General features: G+C 39.3%; 2 protein-coding genes across 4 annotated transcripts in view; both read left to right on the forward strand.

Moving 5' to 3' along the window:
• The window catches only part of LOC310961622 (testis-expressed protein 2-like), a 40398-nt gene extending 32284 nt beyond the window's left edge, over window positions 1-8114 (forward strand). For all 3 annotated transcript variants that reach the window (XM_083933758.1, XM_083933757.1, XM_083933759.1), the window contains 5 exons: window positions 415-541; window positions 1527-1640; window positions 2118-2327; window positions 4978-5098; window positions 5867-8114. In XM_083933758.1, the coding sequence (XP_083789884.1) occupies window positions 415-541; window positions 1527-1640; window positions 2118-2327; window positions 4978-5098; window positions 5867-6016 (722 nt within the window). In that variant the 3' untranslated portion in view covers window positions 6017-8114. The remainder of the gene's footprint in view (window positions 1-414; window positions 542-1526; window positions 1641-2117; window positions 2328-4977; window positions 5099-5866) is intronic.
• A 1809-nt stretch (window positions 8115-9923) lies between these two features.
• On the forward strand, window positions 9924-22145 carry ccdc40 (coiled-coil domain 40 molecular ruler complex subunit; the record flags this gene model as incomplete). The annotated part of the gene is made up of 18 exons (XM_083926896.1): window positions 9924-10046; window positions 10338-10452; window positions 10968-11095; window positions 11467-11550; window positions 11987-12206; window positions 12982-13139; window positions 13240-13362; window positions 14539-14660; window positions 14990-15233; window positions 15371-15553; window positions 16227-16472; window positions 16594-16807; window positions 17081-17250; window positions 17344-17435; window positions 17733-17853; window positions 19254-19442; window positions 19527-19685; window positions 21805-22145. 18 exons carry the CDS (start codon window positions 9924-9926, stop codon window positions 22057-22059), a joined length of 2946 nt encoding a protein of 981 aa, XP_083783022.1. The 3' UTR covers window positions 22060-22145.
• Window positions 22146-22842: the final 697 nt, after the last annotated feature.

Consider the following 22842-nt stretch of genomic DNA (forward strand, 5'->3'; position numbering starts at 1 on the left):
GGATGGTGGTGGTGGGGGCTGCCACAGAAAAGGGCAAGGGAAGAATCTTAGAGGTGGGGAAACAAAAGAGTTAGAGAAATATGTAGAGATTTAACAGGCAGGGAGGAGGAATGTGGCATTAGTGCTCTGTGTCGCGGTGACTGACCTTAAAACTCATAGCTACCTTGATTTAACTGTGCTTCTTTCAAGTCGACAAATCGTTCATTTTTTGTCAACTGATACCCTTTCACCTTATAAACACCAATGTATTGAGATGACTGGGCTTGCGTGTACTGTAGATTTAGTGACATAACAGTAGAGTAGTCTGTTGTACGGCATATTAGGCTCATAACCCCAAATCTTCCCCTTTCATAGTTTCACTTCTTCAATTTTCTCTCATATCAACATTTCTAATAAGCACTATGCCCCTGTTAGGTCTGTGGTTTGACCTGGAGATTTCCTACAGTGGTTCCTTTCTGATGACCTTGGAAACCAAGATGAATCTTATTCGCCTGGGCAAGGAGGAAGAAAGTGTCCGCTTTGGGGAATTCGGCAAAGATGGGTGAGGCAGTCAAACACACACATTTTAGAAAAACTTCAAGATGTTTTTTCAGTTGGATTATATGCCTTCCCCCCCTCTTCTTGACACTAAAAAGTGTACGTGTATGTGCTAGGCTCTCACTCAGTATTCTATATCTTTGCTGTCTTTTATATCTTCTTTGTTGTCACTGCTATTCCCTCCCTCCCTTTTCTGGATTCCACCTTTATGCGGCTGTTAAACGGATGTGTTTCTGCTCTCGGTGAGTGCTGCTTGACCTTCAACATCTCTTCTGTTCAACTCTCATCCTCTTGATCTGTATATCTAAAGTTTTGCGGTCATTTTATATTACCACTCAATGCTTTTTTTTTAATTTAAGTATGCATTTCTTAGTGTGTTTAGTGCATTCATCTGTGTTCCTGGCTTTTTTCTAACCCGCAAATCCATTCTCAGCAATAAAGAGGAACAGTAAGTGTTGATATATGTCAGGGCAAATACAGTTGAGATGCAGCCATAAAAGTGCGTGCGTGCGTGCGTGTGTGCGTGCGTGCGTGCGTGCGTGCGTGCGTGCGTGCGTGCGTGCGTGCGTGCGTGCGTGTGTGTGTGCAGTATTTACTTCTCAGAACAAGACTGACTGCCAGTAAGTGAGAAGTGAGCTCATTTTACCCAGAAAACAAAATTCAGTTTCACATTAAATTACATCTGAAAACGGTGGAAACACTGCAGAAGACATACTGAGCAGCAGTTTGCTTTAGGCTTACTCACTGAATTCTTTCTCAAAACAGTGATGTTTCCAGAGGTTTATTGGTTGTGCACATGAACAGTCATAGGTATCTACACTCATGTCACCTTCTGATTGTTTCCACACCTCATGTGTTCATTGTTTTGTTGGTACGGTACTATAGTCTTTCCAAGTGCAAAACACAATGAAACACAACAGAACCATGTGCATATGTTAATGCATGCAAGCAGTTGTATGTAATCCATTTGTGTTTGTTTATGTTTCCAGATACAGGCCACGGACTTACTGCCTGGCTGATAGCGATGAAGAGTCGTCCAGCGCAGGCTCATCAGATGAGGAAGACTCCTCAGAGCTCTCCAATGACTCGGCTGGAGCAGAGGGGTGAGTTTATTTACATTCTCTTTGCTCATTTTATCCATTTCCATAACCACAAGATCAAAGATCTTTTCAATGGAATTGGTCCTTGATAACTTCCTGTCAGCTGACGTCATTCACATTCACTGCAAACAGGAGTCAAACTTGGACACATTTAGAATGTTTATGTTTCCATCTTTGAAAAGGTCATGATAATAAAAACATATATGTAATAAAAAATTAAGATAAAACATGGACACAAAAGCTTTCTTGTTATAAACTTTGAAAAAGACCTTCTAGTAGGGAAAGTGGAGGTCACGGCTGACGAGAAAAGTACTGACCTAAAAATGTTTTGAACTGTGACAACTGTCCGCCAACAATATGTTGGCAGGCATAGCTAGGTATTTATTAAAACATATATAATATAAAATATCAGTTGTCATTGAAGTACAGTACAGCTTCAGTATTTGGATTGAACTCTAACCCTCCTTTTATTGGATACAGTTTGGTTGGAGGCCACAAACCCAGCAAGATCATGCGCTTCGTGGACAAGATCACCAAGTCCAAATACTTCCAGAAGGCCACAGAAACAGAGTTCATCAAAAAGAAGATGGAGGAAGTGTCTAACACACCCCTTCTGCTTACAGTGGAGTTGCAGGAACTCAGAGGAATGCTGGCTGTCAACATACCACCTCCACCCACTGACAGGATATGGTACTTGTTGTTTCTCTTCTACTTCACATGTGGAATGCTGTGCAAAGTCAATCTCAATGTCTGTCAGAGGGATGAATATTCACATCTTCCTTATAGCATTCTCCTACAGATTGAAAGCCATTTTAGAGTCGGTTGTGTTTTCCGATGACTCTCAATTAGCCAGTTTCCTTACAACAGTTAGCAGTTACATACTTTTATTTTCTCCATAACATATCATTCATGAGAATCACACACATGAATAATATCTGTACTTCATGTGTGATCAACATTCTGACCCAAAACTGCATGTCTGTTTAATACATCACTGCCCCCTGCTGGTGGTGACTATACTCTGTGTTGTATCAATAGATCTTTTTCACAGCAGACTTTATCACATGTCATAGAAGAAAAAGCACAGGTGAAACAAATCTCATTAATGATGGCTCAGGTCCATCACGTATCCCAGAAAGTAACGTTAGGGAGGCACACAAACAATACCAGGACCCTGGAACTAAGGCTGGGCAATATGGCTAGAATATTCCATACCATTTAATATTTCAATAACGATATACACTGGAGATCAAAATTAGAGAACAAATGATAAATACTTATATAATAATAATGAATAATAATGTTCAGAATTTGATGGAATATCCGCTGTGGCTATACCACTGCTGTACTAACTTGTTTTTTTTTTAAATAACCAAGGAACTTCAACAAAAACCTTTATTTTGTGAGAAAATAAACAGTAAGCAAAATTAGAGAACAGTAACCATTGTATCAGAGAAGATTTCAACAATGTTTTCTTAGGGCAATAGGATTAAAAAATGAATAGGAAGTGTAGAGGCCACAGAAAACATCCCCAAACCATGGCACTTCCTCCTCCAGATTTAACTGACTTCTTTACACACTTTGGGTTCAGTCTTTCCCCAGTCCTACGCCCAACATAATGTTTCCCATCAGACCCAAATAAACTGAATGTACTCTCATCATTGAAGTCACTCTGGACCAGTTCTCCTCTGTCCACACAACATGCTCCTCAGCAAAGACAAGTCTAGCCTTTTTTTTCTTTCTGCTGATGAGAGGTTTGGTCACTGCAGAGTGGGCTTTCAGTCCAAAAAATTACAAAGTAACCAGGAGAGCTGCAGATAAATAGGGTGTGTTCAACAATTAAGTCAATTGTCACCAGGTGCAGATTAACACCAATAACTGGGAGGGATCTGAAAGAGTTCTCTAATTTTGCTTTTTTTTCACAAAATAAAGGTTTTTGTTGAAGTGCCTTGGTTATTTAAAAACACATGCTAGTACAGCAGTGGTATAGCCACAGCGGATATGCTATTAAAATCTGAACAATATAAAAATAACTTATTTCAGAATAAATCAAGTATTAATAACTTGTTCTCTAATTTTGATTTCCAGTGTGCACCATGAATACATAACTCAATAGTCTATATGAAATAATTACATGGTGAAGCCTGTGTGAGTTAATACTTGCAAAGTACTTTCTCATCTCACTTTAGTACAAAGTCAACATAACAGATGAGAGCATAAAGCATCATCCAAATGCTGTTAATGTTGCAGTTAACGCAGTTTGGCCACTGGTTTTTCAACATCGTAAAGAAACGACATTTAAAAATCTGGGTTTCCGCACGTAATGGAAAACCAGGAAATTTAGAGACTAGTTTTCCAGTTTACTTGAATCTCAACTTGTCGGTAGGCCAGGCTGCACGATATGAATTGGAATGCTCCCTTTTCAATTTGGCTCCCATGGCAGGAACAAACTTGCAGCAATCTTTGGTCATCACATCTATATTTTCTGCTACTGCAAGTGTGTTAAATATGTCAGTACTAGGCTTCCAAATGACCATTTGTGAGCAAGTGCTGTCCTGTATTCTCAAGAAAAAAATCCTTGAAATGTCCTGGAAAGGTCCTAAAAAATGTATTCTTAAAGTCCCCCTCCACTTAAAAATATGTTTTTCTTCTTGTTCCTCCTGCTGAATGTTTGATCTTCATTGTGCAATATGATGTTTATGCAAAATTTAACATGAGAAGTGGAAAGTTTCTATGTGCTCATTGAAAATCTTATTTTAAGGGGTGGGCTTACGACCATGATTTGTGACATCACCCTGGTCTAATATTCAACTTATACAAATGTGATGTAGAAACCTGAAGCTGCCAGTGCATGCACAACTTGTGTCTAACAGGAAAACTAAGTTGCATATTCATATTCTATGGAATGTTGAATGAACTAGAACAGGGGTAGGCAATTCTGGTCCTGGAGAGCCACTGTCCTGCATGTTTTAGGTTTCTCCCTACCCTAACACACCTGAGTCTAACAATGATCAAACTGTGACAAGCTCCAGCTGCTTGATAACGAGCACATCATTAGACTCAGGTGTGTTAGAGCAGAGAGAAACCTAAAACATGCAGGACAGTGGCTCTCCAGGACCAGAATTGCCCACCCCTGAGCTAGAAGAACTAGATGCCTTTTTAAGGATTTTAATGTGGAAACCTAATGGGATGCTGTTGTTTTTAATGTTATCAATTACAACTATGCTTTCCCTACTATTACAAGCCAAAATGTCTGCTGTGAAAAAGGCCTGTTTGTTCATTTGTCAACTCTTAATAGTGCTTGTCTGTAAATCATTAATTGTTGTGATCTTTTCTGTAGGTATGGCTTTAGGAAGCCACCTCACCTGATACTGAAGGCGCGACCTAAACTGGGAGAAAGAGAAGTTACTCTGGCTCACGTTACTGACTGGATAGAGAAAAAACTGGACCAGGAATTCCAGGTATTGATAAACACTACATTTAGGCTCTATAACTAGAGACACAGTACCTGGTCATACCAGACAGGTCATCACAGTTTTTTGTTTTTGAAATTTGACTATGTGACACAAATGCAGACGGAATACACTTAAATACAGGCAGACATATTTTGCTAATTTTCAGGTTCAAATTTGTATTTTGTGTATATAAGAACATGTTTACATGCTTTAATGTTCAAAAAACACATACTTTTCTCATACTGCCCATGGCTGCATCTCTGTATCTCTGCTCTGCTTTTGCTGTTTTTGTACTGTCTGTTGCAACCGGGGAGGACTGTAATGGATTATGGAAGCACTTTCTACTGTAAATCAACAATAAAGGCTTCTAAACTAAAAAAACTACACAACTGAACATGTTTCAGCAACAAGATTACAGCTTTCCTTGCTGTTAGGATGCAGCTACATGAAGCAGTGTAATGTAAAATGTAATCACTGCAGTAGCGTGCCTGAAAGCAGATGACCATTTAAAGAATCTGGCACAGATTGATGTCACCTCTAACTGAGGGTAGAAAAAACAGTTGGAAACTGTTCAGAACAGTCTGAGATCTGAGAGTTTTGCTCACAGGGATTACTTTTACATTACCTCATTATTTGAAGCTTTGGACATGCTTAATATACTGTATAACATTCAACATTGTTACATTAAATCCATTTTAGATTAAACATTTGCACACTGCCCATTATTATTAGTACCACCCCTCTGTCTATTCATTATTGTCTCTTCTCTTTTAGAAAATCTTTGTAATGCCAAACATGGACGATGTGTGGCTGACTCTCATGCATTCTGCAATGGACCCGCGCACAGCTGGCGGACCCTTAGTTAGCCTCACAGTGGACCCAGAGCCTTCCCAGCCAGAGAAGGACAGCACCAGCCAGCCATGAAGATTGTTTACAGTATTTCCTCGAGCTTATGAAGTCTCAAAATGGGAACCGGAGCCAAAGTCGATAGGTCAGATGCTACCGTAATCCAAATCCATTCCCTTAGCGAGTGGGTTTCTTTCTCTCACACAGAAGAAACCTGTCGAAATTTAGAGGAACAAGGTAGAGTCGACCAAGGAAACACTAAATACAAACTGTTGCTTGCTGCTCTGTTCCGTAGTATTTATTGTGCTTGAGGAAAAGGTGATTTGTTTTGAAGGATTTATATAATTGTAAGAACCTATCGAATAGGGACTGATATGTGAAGTGAGTCATGTTTGGCTCAGAATTTGGGTTGGTTTAATTTAATAAGAGGAATATATGGGGATCCTTAAGTATATAATGTCCTATGAACACGATGTGGAAGCATTCACCAGATACCTTACAGCCTGCAGATGACAAGATTCTGCCATGGCTAGACAGTGAGACACAGCATGGTAGCCCCTTTATAGTAGAAATACAGAAAGTGGAGTTTTACAGTATGATCGTATGTTGAAATTAGAGGTGTTTAATAGTGAATTGATTAGTGTATGATGGAGTTGTCATTCCCATTGATGAGAATTAACAGAGTAAGAAGGTTAAAAGAAGTGTATTGGCAGAGCTCAGATACTTGATGTTTGATTTCTTTACAATATGAAACATTAAAACTCTAAGGGATGGTTGTGATTTTTTTTTTCCCAAGTTGGTTGCATGAGGTACTTCCATAGTTAGTGTATTACCCACACAAGATTGCGGTCGGCACGCCATCAATGTTAAGCTTCTGTGCCTGTCCCCCTGCCTGCCAAACTGGGGGTGTGTTGACTGCCATTTACTGTAGTGTAATACACTGACAAAGTACCTCATACAACCCCACTCCAGAAAATCTGATCTATCCCTTTTTCAGTGGCTTTATGTCAGTGGTTTTTTGACAAGGTGTTGAAGGTATTCATTTGTGCCGTGACCACACCCTGCACACCACCCTTCATTGGCCAAGACCCCGTTTTTTTATGCCATCGATGCCCTTATCCATGTCTATATGGAAATAATGACCAAGAGCACATCCGTTATCCAGGAAAAGTGTCATTCACTATGTAAACTCCATACTAATGACAAACACAATAAGTGCAATGAAGGTGAACTATAGTATGATCCTGTATAGATATTATATAAAAGTGTATGTCTGATGAGAAGTACGAGACCTCTAACACGTCTATTGAATGTATGTATTGTATTATATGACAGCAGTTTTGACCCGGTCACATTTTGGCCGTGGTATGCAAATGATTGCACACATTTTAAGTTGTCTTCTGATAAACTCTATCTCATCTCTAACATATCTTTTTCCAGGCGTGTCATTCATTCGTAGGGAGTACCAGGTGGTGTATTTATCTATACATCATTTCTACTTTATTGTGTTATTGATGAAGGTGGGGATATTGGTGGAAGTTAATCTAAGTGACCAACTTTGGCATGTCACAGTGCTTTAAAAAGACTCTACCCACCATACTGTTTGTAAAACAATTGGATGAAGTTAAGGTACGTTAGTAGCAGAACATCTATTGCCAAGAATGTATTGCTTTATCCACAGGTTCCCTTTCTGAAGATATCATTTTAACCATGTCATATTTCTAGTTTAACCAAGGTCCTTTGATTAGGCCTATGGAGCCACATATCTGTACTCAAAGGTACACATCCTGTATTGATGTAGCATTGTGAGGTCATATTTACAAATGCGCTACAATACCTGCATTAACATGGTTTACAGGATTTCTTACCTTGTTTTCTCTCTGAGGATACTAAAGCACTGTAACACAAAAATGATTATTTCACTGTATCATTGTCTTGCCCTTTATGCATTGGTTACTTTTTGTTAAGTATTTGTTTTTGAATGTCTATGCGGTGGGTTATGGTTGTATTTTTGTCTACTTCTTTGGAATAAACCGAATGAAATAAGATTTTTGAGGATATATGAAGATGATTTGTATCTGTGAATTATTAATGCCTTTTTAAGATTATGTCAGTGTAAGGCCAAATTCAGTGATTACTGTATGTGTATCTGCCTTATTTATATAGCAAAAATAAATCTATCCATGAAAGCTTTGTTTTGGATTTTGGATTCAATTTTTCTTCTCTGGATATTCTGAGACCGTTTCTAGTGCGTTAATAAGAAAATAAGTCATGGATTTAATTAGTATGCATTATTGCGTGTGTGTGTGTGTGTGTGTGTGTGTGTGTGTGTGTGTGTGTGTGTGTGTGTGTGTGTGTGTGTGTGTGTGTGTGTGTGTGTGTGTGTGTGTGTGTGTGTGTGTGTGTGTGTGTGTGTGTGTGTGTGTGTGTGTGTGTGTGTGTGTGTGTGTGTGTGTGTGTGTGTGTGTGTGTGTGTGTGTGTGTGTGTGTGTGTGTGTGTGTGTGTGTGTGTGTGTGTGTGTGTGTGTGTGTGTGTGTGTGTGTGTGTGTGTGTGTGTGTGTGTGTGTGTGTGTGTGTGTGTGTGTGTGTGTGTGTGTGTGTGTGTGTGTGTGTGTGTGAGAGAGAGAGAGAGAGATCTAGTATTGTGTAACTATAGTGTTTTGTATTGTACATCACTGTAAATAGAGCACTAACCACCAAAGCAGTTCAGTAGGAGGGAGATGAATGAATGAATAATGTAGTGTCACCTCATTACAGTAGGCTACCATAATGTGATTGGCGGTGGCCTATACCTGCTTCACTGGGAGCTTAACAAACACAAGCAGCCCAAATGATTTGGTAGGCCTACACTAGATGCCATTAACTACTGGTAATGCTTTTAGTATTACCCTCCCAGTGGGAAATAAACATCCACACACATTGAATTGATGACATCATCTGATCTGCACTGTGCACCTCCTCCTCCAACGGATGTTTACGGTTGCTTAGCAACGCCGCTGCACTGGTTTGGCAGTAACAGTGCTAACGTTGGTGAGTAACTGACGTTAAGCTTTTGTTCTGTATATTTCGTCAAAATTATGCGAAAATATAATTGATATTTTATTCAGTTAGACGCTGTATTTTTATTATTATTTGTTCACTAGCTAAGGTTAGCTGCCCTCCAATTGCAACTGTGTATTATGACTCTGGGCCCTCTGGGCTCCAGGGGTTGGTACGCTAACTAACCTTGGTCCAGGGCTAGTTACGGTTAAGCTAACGTTAGCTTTCGGTAGTGTTATTGGCTTTGGGGATCTTGTTTTTCCTTTACTACGTAAAGTTAGCGACGGAAGACGTGTTTGCAAGTGTTCTTGGGGAAAATAGCATATCCTATGTTCTTTTTTATAACTAAAGTTACCAAATAAATGTAGTAAAAAGTAGCATAAAGTGGAATTACTCAAGTAAAGTTCTTCAGAACTGTACTCAACATAAAATTGGAATTGAAAAAAGGAAAATAAATAAACGTGGGGATAAATACGTTTCAGTAAAACATAATATATATATATATATATATATATATATATATATATATATATATATATATATAACATAACAATCTTCTCTAAATAAATTCAAGACTTTGACAGCTTTAATACTTTTCTTAGAGTTCATAAATTATAAATCATTCATTTTTGTTCATCTGTGCAAATAAAATGTACCATATAAAATCATCAAGTTAACAATAGATTCTATATTATAAGCCTCATTTTCAAAATACAAAATTACATTCAATCTACATTCAATTCTGATATAACAGTTAATTTTACAAAATACGTAATGTGACATTCAAGTCAAAAGAGTGTACGATTATAGAATACAGTGTGTCATTTGTTATGTAGGTTCACGTAGTTATACCAGTTAAAAAAATAAAATAGCTTAACACCTTGCGTTATGTGTTTAAAAGTTTACCAACTATCTTCAGCCCTCTTGTTCTTCATCACAGGTCCAATGCAGAGCCCTGGATATGAGGGAGGAGGGGAGGAGGTAAGGGAGGAGAGCTCCGGCCAAACTGAGCAGGGTAGTGACACAGCCGCAGATGACTGTGAAGACACTGTCCCGTCTGCTCAAGAGGTGGGATATCTGAGGAGTAAAGACATGTCAATCTACTTCTTTTGTTCAGTGTTTCATTTTCACTTCGTACATCTACCCCTTATGGAGACATGGTGATATACAGTATATTTCATCTGTTGTGCAGGTGCTGGGATGAGGCACTTATAGTCTATGTTACTGGGTGCAAATAATATAAGTTAACTTGAAGTTTAAGCCTAGTGTACTGTTGCATACAATGTTAGTCCTGTGGGAAAACATGTGCCAGCTTCTGTAATGTACATGTAATGACTGTCCTTTACATGCTGTCTGTCTGTGTCCCAGTGTGGCTCGCAGGATCAGTCAGGACCAGAGCCTGATGCCCCGACCCCTCAGTTTCACCCTGACCACAGTGGTGCAGATGACTACTCCCCTGCAGCCACAAATTCAGGTCAGTCACACACTTAACCTGTTTGGGATTTCCAGTTGAGTACAAAGCAACACAGTATGACACAACATAGCACAGTTCAATACAATACCATTTATTATCCTGAGGGAAATTTAAAAAAAGTGTAGCACAGAAATCTGCACAAATTTATACAGTAAGTAGGGTAAAACTTAATTAAGGCTGGTTTGCTTAGGATTCCTTAGTTCATAGGTCCATTGCTACCTTTTAATTAATTTAGATTGAATACAGGAAACTGTATTGTCTCAGGGCAATTGACTGTGCTGTAAATGACACTGCCTACATTAACTTAAGCTTTATATCAGACAGATATTTGCATAAAGAGAATAACATGACAACAAAACCGTCAGTAGATAGAGAGGAAAAAACAGAAATGTATCCATTTAAGCGACATAGTCAAATACATAATACTAATACTAATAATCAGTCAGCAATATTTATACATTTTCTCATTTAAATTTGAGATTTGTTAAAGTCTATTTTCTGTGTTTCAGTGCAAGAAAATGTTGCTCAGTTGCAGTTGACACTTCACCTCTCAAACTTTAACACATCAGAAGACATGGAGGATCAGGAGCCACTGCCAGAGGACGAGGAGGAGGACGAGTTCATCGTTCTTGACTCTGAACATGTCTGTAGCTTCTCCTGCAATGTTGATGCAATCAATATCTATTAAATGGAAATATATATATATATATTCTTACTGCTCCGTAAATATAATAATGTTGCCAATGTCTCATCTGTGATTCTACTATATTAGTATATTAGGTGCATTGGTAGCACTTAAATGATACATTTAAGTGCTACCAATAAATATACAGTCTGCTTAAAGGGATACTTTGTTGATTTATATCCAGCTCTGTGTCATGGCACTGTATGCACAGAGGTAAATTTGTTTTTAGTCACATATATACATATATATATATTAGTATAGTAAATTGCTAAATATTAGATATCCAGCCTACTGTCATGTCATTGATGCCATGTTTGTTTTGTTGATAGCCCCTGGTCAGAAGGCAACAAGCTGCTCTAAGCAGCCAACTAAGTAAACAGCTGGAGAGGATCAACCTGGGACTAAAGGAAAAGGTTGGCTACCTTTCTGTCAAGTTCAACATCAAATATTTTTAGAGGGTTTTTTTAATTTGTTTTTTCCCAACCTTGCTCTATCGTCACTCACATACACAGAAAGACATGCAGAAGCAAACGTAGTTCATATACTGTACTCATAGGTAAAGTTTCTTTGACTTTACATCTATAGGTTCTCGATATGTCCAGAAGATGGTGCTGTTGACCTGTACAGAAATCACATTTAAGAGATAGATATTTTGATCTTTTGTTCCTAGATACAGTGTGTATATATATTTGAATACACAGTGGTAACAAAAAAACTGATGAAATCACCGAAAGTCTCTAACTGAAATAAAATCTCTGTGTTTGCATGACAAAAGGAAACCAGAAACTGTCTGAGAATCTGGTAGTATGATGAGTTTTCTGATTCATGCTGTCTCTCCCACTGCCCCAGCTGGAACTGGAGAAGGCAGATGACAACCACATTCTCGAGGTAGGCGTTGAGATGTTCAGGATTCAGGAGCAGCTGGCCAGACTCCAGACCAGACTGGATGACCATCATCATACCAAGGCACATGCTGAAGCCAAGCATCAGCAGGCACAGGATCAGCTCGAGGAGATGAAGAGACAGTTTTCCAAAATGACCAGCCAAGACGCCAAAGCCAAAGCCAATGGTGAGACTGACTTGCTATTCAGTGGTCTTGCCTGAGTGTTGATCCAGGATTATATTTTATAATGAACAGATCTAAGATGATTGATTATATGATATGTAATCCATGATTCTCATGCTTGAAACCATCGTTGGAAATAATCAGCAACAGACATTTGTCCGTTCAGCCATGTTCAGGCAAAGACACACCCAACTAGAGTGTAGAGTTTGAGTCTATTGTAACCATACTTGCTCTGTTTATGATGGGCACTCAGTTTGATGTGATTTATTTGGCATATCAAAAAAAAGTTGATACAGTTCCAGAAATTGATTGTCTTTGTTGAAGCCATTTGGATTGAAACACATAATCCTATATCCTAAATTAAATTAGGTTTGAGTTAGAATTTGAATTTGCACAGAAGAAAAACTACAGTCAAACCTTGATGTATTTGAATTAAAACGTAATACTTGATATTGCATAGTAAGCCTGCAGATTCAGTTTTATTGCCAAGTACATTTTCATATACAAGGCATTTGTCTTAATGATTTGGTGCATAACAGTAAACAGTGCAAAAGTCAAGATATAATAGAAAATAAATAAATAGAAAATATTTATACATAAGAAAATTATATATTTTTTTAAGTCTAAGAGCTATAAAGTTTGTATTGAAAGCAGCCTGGGGTTTGGTCCATTTGATTTACAGTATTATTATGTTTCAGCAACAGCAAGACAGTATCAGTGTCAGTCTATGTGTCCAAACTGCATTTTTATTGTTAACTCCTGTGTATGTTCTCCACAGTGTCCCAGTTACAGACGGACATAGACAACTTGATGCAGCATCTCGTCTTCACACAAGGAGTCAGTGAAGATCTGCACTCTAATGTCAAAGCCATGAAGAATGCCAGGCGGAAAGCAGGAGCTGAGAAGAACCAGGCTGAAGAGCAGAAATTGAAGCAGGTGGACAGGCAGAAGCCAAACATTGGATGTTTCCAAGTTTTGACTGTATTTTCATTGATGAATTGACTGTTATTGATTGAAAATACTCTTGTGTCATCAGGATTTGTATGTGGAGCGTCTAACAAAGGACGAGGAGAGGCTGACGCAGCAGATAGCCATGTATGAGGCTCGGGCTGTTGCTCAAGCAGAGGAGACACAGGCAGCCAAAGAGGCTTTCTCTGAGGTCACTATATTATGACACGAGACAGTATACACCTTTAAGTTGCCTAATAATGCAACCATTTGCAATTAATTGAAAGGAATTTGTAAAGATTAAAGCAGCTTTAATATATTTTTTGCCGACTTAGGAGCAGGTATACTACGTTGTACGTAGCTGTAAAGAAAACATAACAATAAAGTTAAAATTGAACGTTAACATGTTAGCAAAACACTCGCTTAATTATGCATCCGGTGGATACAAAGCAACATTTTCTGGACACAATATTCGCAGAGTTTCAGTCTAGCAGACCTGTCGCTGAAAAAGTGGTCCAGAAAACCAAAACAGTAGCTAAAAAGATGCTTAAAGGCTCTGTAGAGTTGCAGCGTCAGGTGATCATTCTCTGTGAATTTATCACTACAAGTGACACATTAGATCTAATGGTAATGTAAAGATACTGATTGGTGCAGCTTTGAAAAATGTTATGTTTATATATATGAATCCAATCAATAATGGAAATTTGGTTTCAACAGACAAGACAACACATAGCATCTGTGATTATTATGACAGTACAGTATTGACTTCTCAGTCTCACACAAATAATATGCTGTAGGCAACAACAAAATAAACATAAGAGTGTATGTCGTTGTCGTCATACATTGATTCCTTTAAGACCAACATATTTTGCAATTGTTGAATGAAATACAATTTAATATACTATGCATATTCTATTAGTGTCGGTAAAGTGACTGTACAACAGCAGTCCCATGAGTGGACACTCATGTTATAAGAAACTACTTACTATACCAACAGTACCTACTGTTATGGCCTAAATGTAGTATGTAGTATGCAGTATGCAAACAAAAGCAAAATATGCAGCATGCCAAAAATACCAAGATGTATTGATTTGGAAAAAATCTCCGGTATACAGTACAGCGGACCTTGCTTGCTGCTTCCTACAATGCAACCTTCACAACGGTCACTACCTCTTTCCAAAGGTGGCTAAGCCTGGCGATTTAACATCATCATCATACATACATACATACATACATACATACATACATACATACATACATACATACATACATACATACATACATACATACATACATGCATGCAGTGCGTACTGCATATTGTACATACTGTACTATATACTACCGTATATTGTAGGCAGTTTCTAATACAGCCTGTGTCTGAGTGCAGGCTGAGATGGAAATGGAATCTTTGGTGATTGCGCGTAAACAGCTGCTGCAGCAGTGGAGCAGCAGCCTATTGGGCATGAGGAGACGAGATGAGGCCTTCAGCGCAATGCAGGAGGCTGTGCGGTGAGTATAGGGGCAACGGAAGACTGAACGTTAATATGCTACTGATCCACTTTAAATGGACTAATGCATTCCAAACATATATTTAACTAACTGTTCTTGCAGGAGGCATGCTTCATTAGCAGCATCCTAGGGACGGTGTCGCTCTGCAGTGCTAAATTGTTGGTTTGCTTTTTCAGGCTAAAGCAAAGATGTAAAAATTTCAAATACGTAAAAAACTAAAATACAATATTTGTTGGACACACAATAATAACCTCAGAATTTAAAAGAAAGTATCAAAACGAAAAAGCATGCAGCGATTCATTCTATACTGCTGTCCTTGTTTCCCTCAGCACCGTCGAGCACCAGGTCATCTTGCTGGACAGAGAGATTGAAGGTTACAAGAGATCCACCACTGACGAGCAGGAGCAAAATGAGACACTAACTATGCAGCTGAACTGGTCCCAGATGGACATTGACACCTCCAAAAAGCTGATCAGTCAGAAGCAGGCCCTGCAAGAGGCTCTGCAGGCCCATTACAGCACCTGTCTGCGCACTATGAGGGAGACAGAGCGCACACTGGCAAGGCTCTCTAAGGTAGCTAGAGGGCAAAGGCTTCTGTTTTCACAGCTCTGCTCCTGATTTGTCTACACAGGTGTCCAGTCACAATGTCTTTGTACATTCCTTTTTCCCTCTGAAACCATACCACTCAATCTTTCCCTGCATTGTTCTAGGAAACTAGCACCTACCACGCTGAAGTGAATGATCAGAGGAGGCAGTTGGAGAAAGAGAGTGCTGTGCGTCTGGAGACTGAGGACAAGATCATGACCCACATACAGCAGAAGCTAACCCACAACAAAGCTGCTAAGTACTCCCAACGGCTCACCAGCAGGATAGCCACACTCAAAAAGGAGAAGGTAAAGATAGAAAAATCATGTCTTAGTTAAGAGTAATCTAGCGATTTATCAATGCACCTCTAAACAGTTAGGAACAACAACAAGGAGGTCTTAATAAATCTGTGAGCTGTCACTTGTTTTTACAGCCCATTTATTAGTCTTTTTTAAATTTTTGCAACCTGGTAATTTTTGGTTATGACTTATTGATCACAAAGCTAAGTGCATTTCTGACACATCGGCGACAGCCATGGCCGAATTGTCTGTGTGTTGATCCGTTTGTCTGTCACATGCTTGCGATATCTCGGGAACCCTTGGAGGGTCTTCATATTTTGAACTTGGATCAACTGATTAGATTTTAGAACTCAAAGATCACTGTGACCTGTTATGTAGGTCTGGGCAGACATGTATGTAAATTGCAACTTGACAGACAATTCTAGTAATATTAAATAAATAGTAGTTTTAGTTTAGTCTCTTGATATCTCCATTGATGCAAAGCACCTGTTTTTTTATACCAGCATTCATGAAGTTTCACTCCTGCAATGTAATCTACTGGCATTTGTTTTCTTTATGAATGGTGAAGAGGATGGCAAAAATGCACAGAGTATTATATTCTAAAGAACATTATAAAAACAGCAAATTAACACTGTTTAAAGATATATAATTATCTACATTTGTGTCTCTTCCTCTCCTTTAGATCTCTCAGTTGTGGCAGCTGGAGAATGATGTAGTGGTGGTAGGACTGGAGAGCAGCGAGGTTGGCCAACATCTGGAAAGCCTGACCCTTACCCAGGAGGCGCTAGATGAAGAGATCGAAAAGTACAACAAGCTGCTGACAGCCAACCAGACTAAGATTTCTTCCTTTGTTACACTCATCGGGCAGAAGCAGGCTACCATTGCCAACTATAACAAAAAGATCTATCAAATTGCAGCCAGCACTGGGGTGAGAGATTCTGGGGAAGCTGTCTGTTGTCTATATGGGATATAAGTTCATTTGAAACTATATTGATAATCACATATAAAAATAACACGTTGCCTTTGTGATTTGTGTTTCTCCATTCCAGCATGAGGACCTGAGTCCTCTGCAAATCCGTGTAGATGCATTAATGTTTCAGATCGAGGAGCTGGCAGTGCAAATCAAGAGTGACCAGCAGCTCTGGATGAAACGGCAGGGGACTCTAGTAGGACTCACCCAGGAGATAGAAGCTAACAGCAAGGACTTGCTCAAACTGCAAACAGAATTCACTGGCATGCAGCAGAAGAAAATACGCCTGGAGAGTACGTAATATATTTATAAAGAAGCACACATATCATGTACAAATAAGTGAACAGCTCTAAGTTATTCAGTCAAAGTCAGTTGACAGTAAATTACATGTAGGCTACTCATGATCATGAGCTAGTCGACAGCGTTTCTGAAATTTTATTTACTCAACACCATGAGCCTGCCATCTATTGAAAAACTGTTTTTATAGTAAAACAATTCATATTGTCTGTCCTTCCCCCTGCACTAGTACATGAGCTGCTATTAAACCTAAACTTCAACCCCACCAGGTCAGATTGAAGTTGAGCACCGCGAGGAGATGCAGCTGGACAAGAATGCAAAGATGCTGAGAGGAGACCTGGTGAAGCTCAACACCCTGCTGAGCAAGAAAGGACAGCTCAGCCAGACACTGGAGCAGGAGAACACACTGATGGAGACGGACTTCCTTCACAGGCTTAAGGCACAGCACGATTGTTTAAATCCTCTTGCATGTGGTTCTTTTCTGCGGTTTTTGATTGTAAATGATTATTAATTAGGATTATAATGTGTTTAGGAGGCAGAGCGGGAGTCTATTGAAATGCAGATGAAACACGAGAGAACCCAGGAGGAAAAAGAGAGACTCCTCAACAGTCTGGTGGAAGCTGAGTCAGTCACATACTTAGTTTGATGAATTGTGTTCCCTGATGAGTTATTTAACAGAAATATATATTCCTACTCTTGTGAATCATTGCTGCCTATATGCAATTCTAGGGTATTTGAGTTCTTTAAATATAGTGATTCATGCATGTTAATACACAATATTGGGATGGAATCATTCAGTTATTCACATCTCACACCAGTCTGGTTTTGTTTCCACTGTACATTAACAGCTCATACTATACATACTGGGAACCTTTTTACATGTGTCCTTTGTTGTGTGCACATGTTTTGCGTGTGCGGTAGGCGGCAGATTATGCTGTGGGAGAAGAAGACCCAGATTGTTAAAGAGACTCGTTCAGCTGTGGACTTGGAGGTGGGCCAGGGGGACATCCAGATTATGAAGGCTGAGATACACCGTATGGAGGTAAACACAGTGCACACAATATGATTACATGCATAGACAGTAAACGGTGATATTGAGCTGTCCTCCAGCTGTTTGCCTTTCTATGTGCATAAATGTACTGTATGTACATTAAGGCAGTAAATGTTTAGAGCTCTTTGTGAACACAGCGATGTAGCTCTCTGAACAGTAGTTTGTGTCAGGACTTGGAGATCTTTTGTTAACCTCTCCTATAATCAATAAACTGTACGATCTTTAGGACATCCAGCAAAAATGTTTCAACAATTTAAGCATACTTTTGGAAGAAACAAACATTGCAAACTGTTCTTTAAATGACACTATTTGTGCTGTAGTGAACAGTCAACAGGATTAAGGGACAGTTCACCCTAAAATCAAAAATACATATTTTCCTCGTACCTGTAGATATCTAGATAGTTTTGGTGTCAATTGCCCAATGTTGGAGATATCAGCCGTGGATGTGTCTGCCTTCCCCTTTAATATGATGGAACTAGATAGCACTTGAGGTTTTGGTACTCAACATGCCAAAACATTTTTAATTTTATATTAAAAAAACTCAACAGCAAAATCTCTTCCCAGAAATCATGACCAGGTTACTCCAGATAATCCACAGACCTATTGTTAGCAGTTCCATGTAGGAACTATTCTTTCAACTGAACTACACCAACTAACGTTAACATTAATGTTTACAACTCACGCTGAAATACAGCATGAGCCTCTCGTCGATTAGTACACTTTCTTCTGCGTGGTGATACAGCAGAGATGCACGGTTTAGTAGAAAGAAAATAGTTCCTGCACCAAACTGAGTGAAAAACGGGCTCTAGGTCAGACATTGGAACATAACAACCGACGTTACACCTCTTGTCTCTCCTGCCTCCAAAAAAAGGGTCAAGCTTAGTTGTAACAGTAATAGGATCACACACAGATCAATTAGCTAAATAACAGATTGATCGCCTCCTGTAATGACTTACTTTAGATGAAAATCAGCTTCCTCCTAAATCAACGTTATTAACTCAAAAACTATATAACAACATAATGTCTTCATTTTCTTTGCTGTATCACATGGTCTCTTAATGATCTTGGGCTTGGGAACCACTGATCTATGTCTATACTACTTATGTAATAGTTACTCACAGTTATTTGTAGCGAAATATTTTACGAATAAGAGACATAAAGATTTATTTGATTCATGAGAATGGAAGAAAAGTATGGAGCAACATTATTTTAAAGAATTTCAATATATATTCATTTTTTATTTATCATTTTCATACTTTCTCATATAAGGTATTATGTCTTTATGGTAGAACGGCATACCATACTATGTGGTTCAGGTGAAGCAAACATTAAGAGTGAGCGAAAAAGAATTTCTCGGCTACTAAGGTAATTTGTACTGTGTGTCTGTGCAGGTGCGACTCAACCAGCTGATGAAGCAGCAGGAGCGTCTGCTGAAGGAGAGTGAAGCAACAGTGGCGAGAAGGGAGACCATCGTCCTGCGCAGGGAGGCCATGGTCCACATTTCCCACAAACAGTCTACAAAGGGCGAGCTTAACCGCATCACACAGGGTCTACAGCGCAAGATCCAGGACACACACAAGGTAGGGGACAGGGATTTTACATACCTGCATATGTGCCTGAGGCATGTTGCACAATGATCTTATATGCAGTACGTATATCTTCAGCACGTGGTAGAGTTTGAGCAGGTGATCAGGGAGCTACAGGAGAGCCAGGTGAGTCTGAGCAACAGGCTTGCACAGCAGAAGCAGCAGCTGGTTGAACTCTGCGGCACCAATTATGTCCTCGACCCTGACATCGAAAATCTCCAGGACACCAAAGACAGGGTAAGAAGCACTAACTGTAAAGTGTATTTCATTACAACACATTCATTCATTTTATCGTTTAGGGTTGGAGTCAACCAAAGAAAATCTTGTTCAACTAAATTTCTACCTTCTGTAGTCTTCAACCAATTTAGTGGTTAATGGGGAAAAAATCTTGTTCATTATCTCTAGATTAACTGGTAGCATTGTGTGTCTACCAAATGTTTTGTCCTGAGGACAGTTTGTTTTTTCTTTGCAATGGGAGCGCTATTTACACTCTGCTACAAACACCAGCAGTGCACTGAGCGCTGCACGTTTGGAAACTTCTTTGGTTACGGAGTTGAACATTTCTAAACTTAGAACACTGAGAAAAATGGGCTAAGAAGAAAGTCTGTCTTGAAGCTACCAAGCTAGCGAAGGTTAATAAGCTAGGCTAACAAGGGAGCAGGACTATTTTGCTTGGGGGGAAGGCCGAGGGCGGCAGCCTGGTGACCAAGTTACTTAGTGGCTGTAACAAATTAAATTCAAACCGCAGCACTGGGGGTCACAGCAGGCTGGAGGCCTTAAGCACCGCTTGGTCAAATCTTTAACAATTTTCACCAAGCAGCTAGCAGCTAACATTAGCCTCATGAGATGGCAGCCGTCTGTCACTCAAAGCCGCCACGCCCTTAATTATGTAGAACTTTAAGTTTTAATATAATTTAAACACTTGAGTTTTAAAAAACAGTCAAACGTCATGTTATTTGGCTAATTTATTGGTCTGCACAACACAACCCCAATTCCAATTAGTTAGAACGTTGTGTAAAAAAAAAAAGGAATACAATGATTTGCGAATCCTTTTCGGTCTGTATTCAATTGAATACACTACAAAGACAAGATTTTAATGTTCAAACTAATAAACTTCATTGTTTTTTTGCAAATGTTCCCAAATTTTAATTTGGATGCCAGCGGTTTGGAACATTCCACAGGTGAACAGGTTCATTGGAAACAGGTGAGTGTCATGATGGTATAAAAGGAGGATCCCTGAAAGGCTCAGTTGTTCACAAGCAAAGATGGGCCGAAGTTCATCACTTTGTGAACAACTGAGTGAGCAAATAGTTCTACAGTTTAAGAACGTTTCTCAATGTACAATTGCAAGGAATTTAGGGATTTAATCATCTGCAGTTCATAATTTCCTCAAAAGATTCAGAGAATCTGGAGAAATCTCTGCATGTAAGCAGCAAGGCTGAAAACCAACATTGAATGCCTGTGACCTTCGATTAACTGCATTAAAAACCAACATCATGCTGTAAAGGATATTACCATGTGGGCTCAGGAACACTGAAAAACATTGTCAATTAACATAGTCCATTGCTACATCTACAAGTGTAAGGTCAAACTCTTCCATTCAAAGTGAAAGTCATATATCAATAGCACCGAGAAACAAAGTGTAAAAATGTTCTGTGAATCCCCATTTCAAATTGTTTTTGGAAATCATGCTCCAGGCTGAGGGGTAAAACACCATCCAGATATGTTTTCAGCACAGAGTTCAAAAGCCAGCATCTGTTATGGTATGGGGATGTGTTGGTGCCCATGGCATCACGGGTAACTTGTGCATCTGTGAAGGAACCATTAGTGCTGGAAGTTCATACAGGTTTTGGAGCAACATATGCTGCCATCAAAGCATAGTCTTTTTCAGGGACGTCCCTCCTTATTTCAAGACAATGACAAAACACATTCTGAACGTGTTACAACAGCATGACTTCGTAGTAAAAGAGTGCAGGTACTAGCCCTCAGTCCAGACCTGTCTCCCATTTAAAATGTGTGGCACATTATGAGGCACAAGTCTTTGAAGTGTATTCAATTGCATATAGGTTGAAAAGGATTTATGAATCATTGTATTCTGTTTTTATTTACGTTTTACACAACATCCCAACTTCATTGGAATTGGGGTCGTAGTTAAATACATACCCATTGTTCCTTTTTTCCTGTGTCATGTAGTCACCATGACTCTTGATTTATGGCCTTTGCACTCATGGAAACCACTCCCACTCACCAAGAATGCCAGAAATAACTTCTCATTGTTGTCATAGCTTCTGTTTAGTCCAACAATTCAAAGCACAAAGAGTATCCACACTCATTCTTTATCCATCCCTCCCTCTAGAACCTAGCCCGCCTAGTGGTTCTACAGAGCCGCACTAAGAAGCTGCACGGAGTGTGTGAGGGCAGCTACCAAGCTTTGTCCACCAGTGAATCTGTCGACGCGACTCTACAGAGCCAGATGGAGCGTGTGCACACTACCAGCACCATCATGCACCGTGTGTGTGAGGAGTTCCCCGAGCACCAGGGGGCGCTCCACAGGCTGTCGCTAGCATTGGCATCGCAGCACACACAGGCCCTGGAGCAGGAGACATCCTGAGAGTGAGGGGAGGCTATAGACATGACAGTGAGTCCAGGAGAAGAAGTGCAGAGGGTGGAAAGGAAGTAAAAATAAGGTGAAGATAAAGAGGAAAAGATTTGAGTAAGTAATGTTCTGAGAAAAATGAGAGGTCATTTATTTTAATGTTTGCATTATTTTATGTTTTGAATGAAATATGGATTGTGAAACAATATAATAAAATGAAGACATACGAAACAATAATGCTATAAATAACTAAATCATTCATAGTGCTTGTTTTTTTTTTTTCACTAGTTCCACTGGAAACAGTGATTTTTGGTTCTGTGGTACTCTCACATAAAGAGACCATGTGGTGTTTTTACACCAACTTATTATTCTGCGATAGAGGATAAAGCACTTTGGCTTGTTTGTATTTCTTTAAACCAATCACAATTGTCTTGAGCAACGCTAAACTTGATTGTGGAGATAGCATAAGAAGAGAAGAATGCCTGACATTCCTAATTCCACATTAAAATCCTTAAAAAGGCCTCTACTCCTTCCACCTCATTAAAAATGACAGGCTCTATGAGTACGCTAAATTAGTTCATTTTTTAATTAATGTCCTTTTAGACGACAGTGTTTCCCCTAGGTTGGAGTTGTAGCAGCGGAGGTGAAGCACATGTGCGGGGAAAAAAGGTGGGCCTGCAAAGCCTGCCATACCGGGGAGGGCTCTTTGGACCTAAGTACAGTACTTTTATAAACAGTAACTCATCAGGAAATTAAAACTTGTGATTTGACAAACAGGCAGTAATGGTGACCCGTATC

Source organism: Echiichthys vipera (assembly GCF_963691815.1).
Source record: "Echiichthys vipera genome assembly, chromosome: 2".
NCBI lineage: Eukaryota > Metazoa > Chordata > Actinopteri > Perciformes > Trachinidae > Echiichthys > Echiichthys vipera.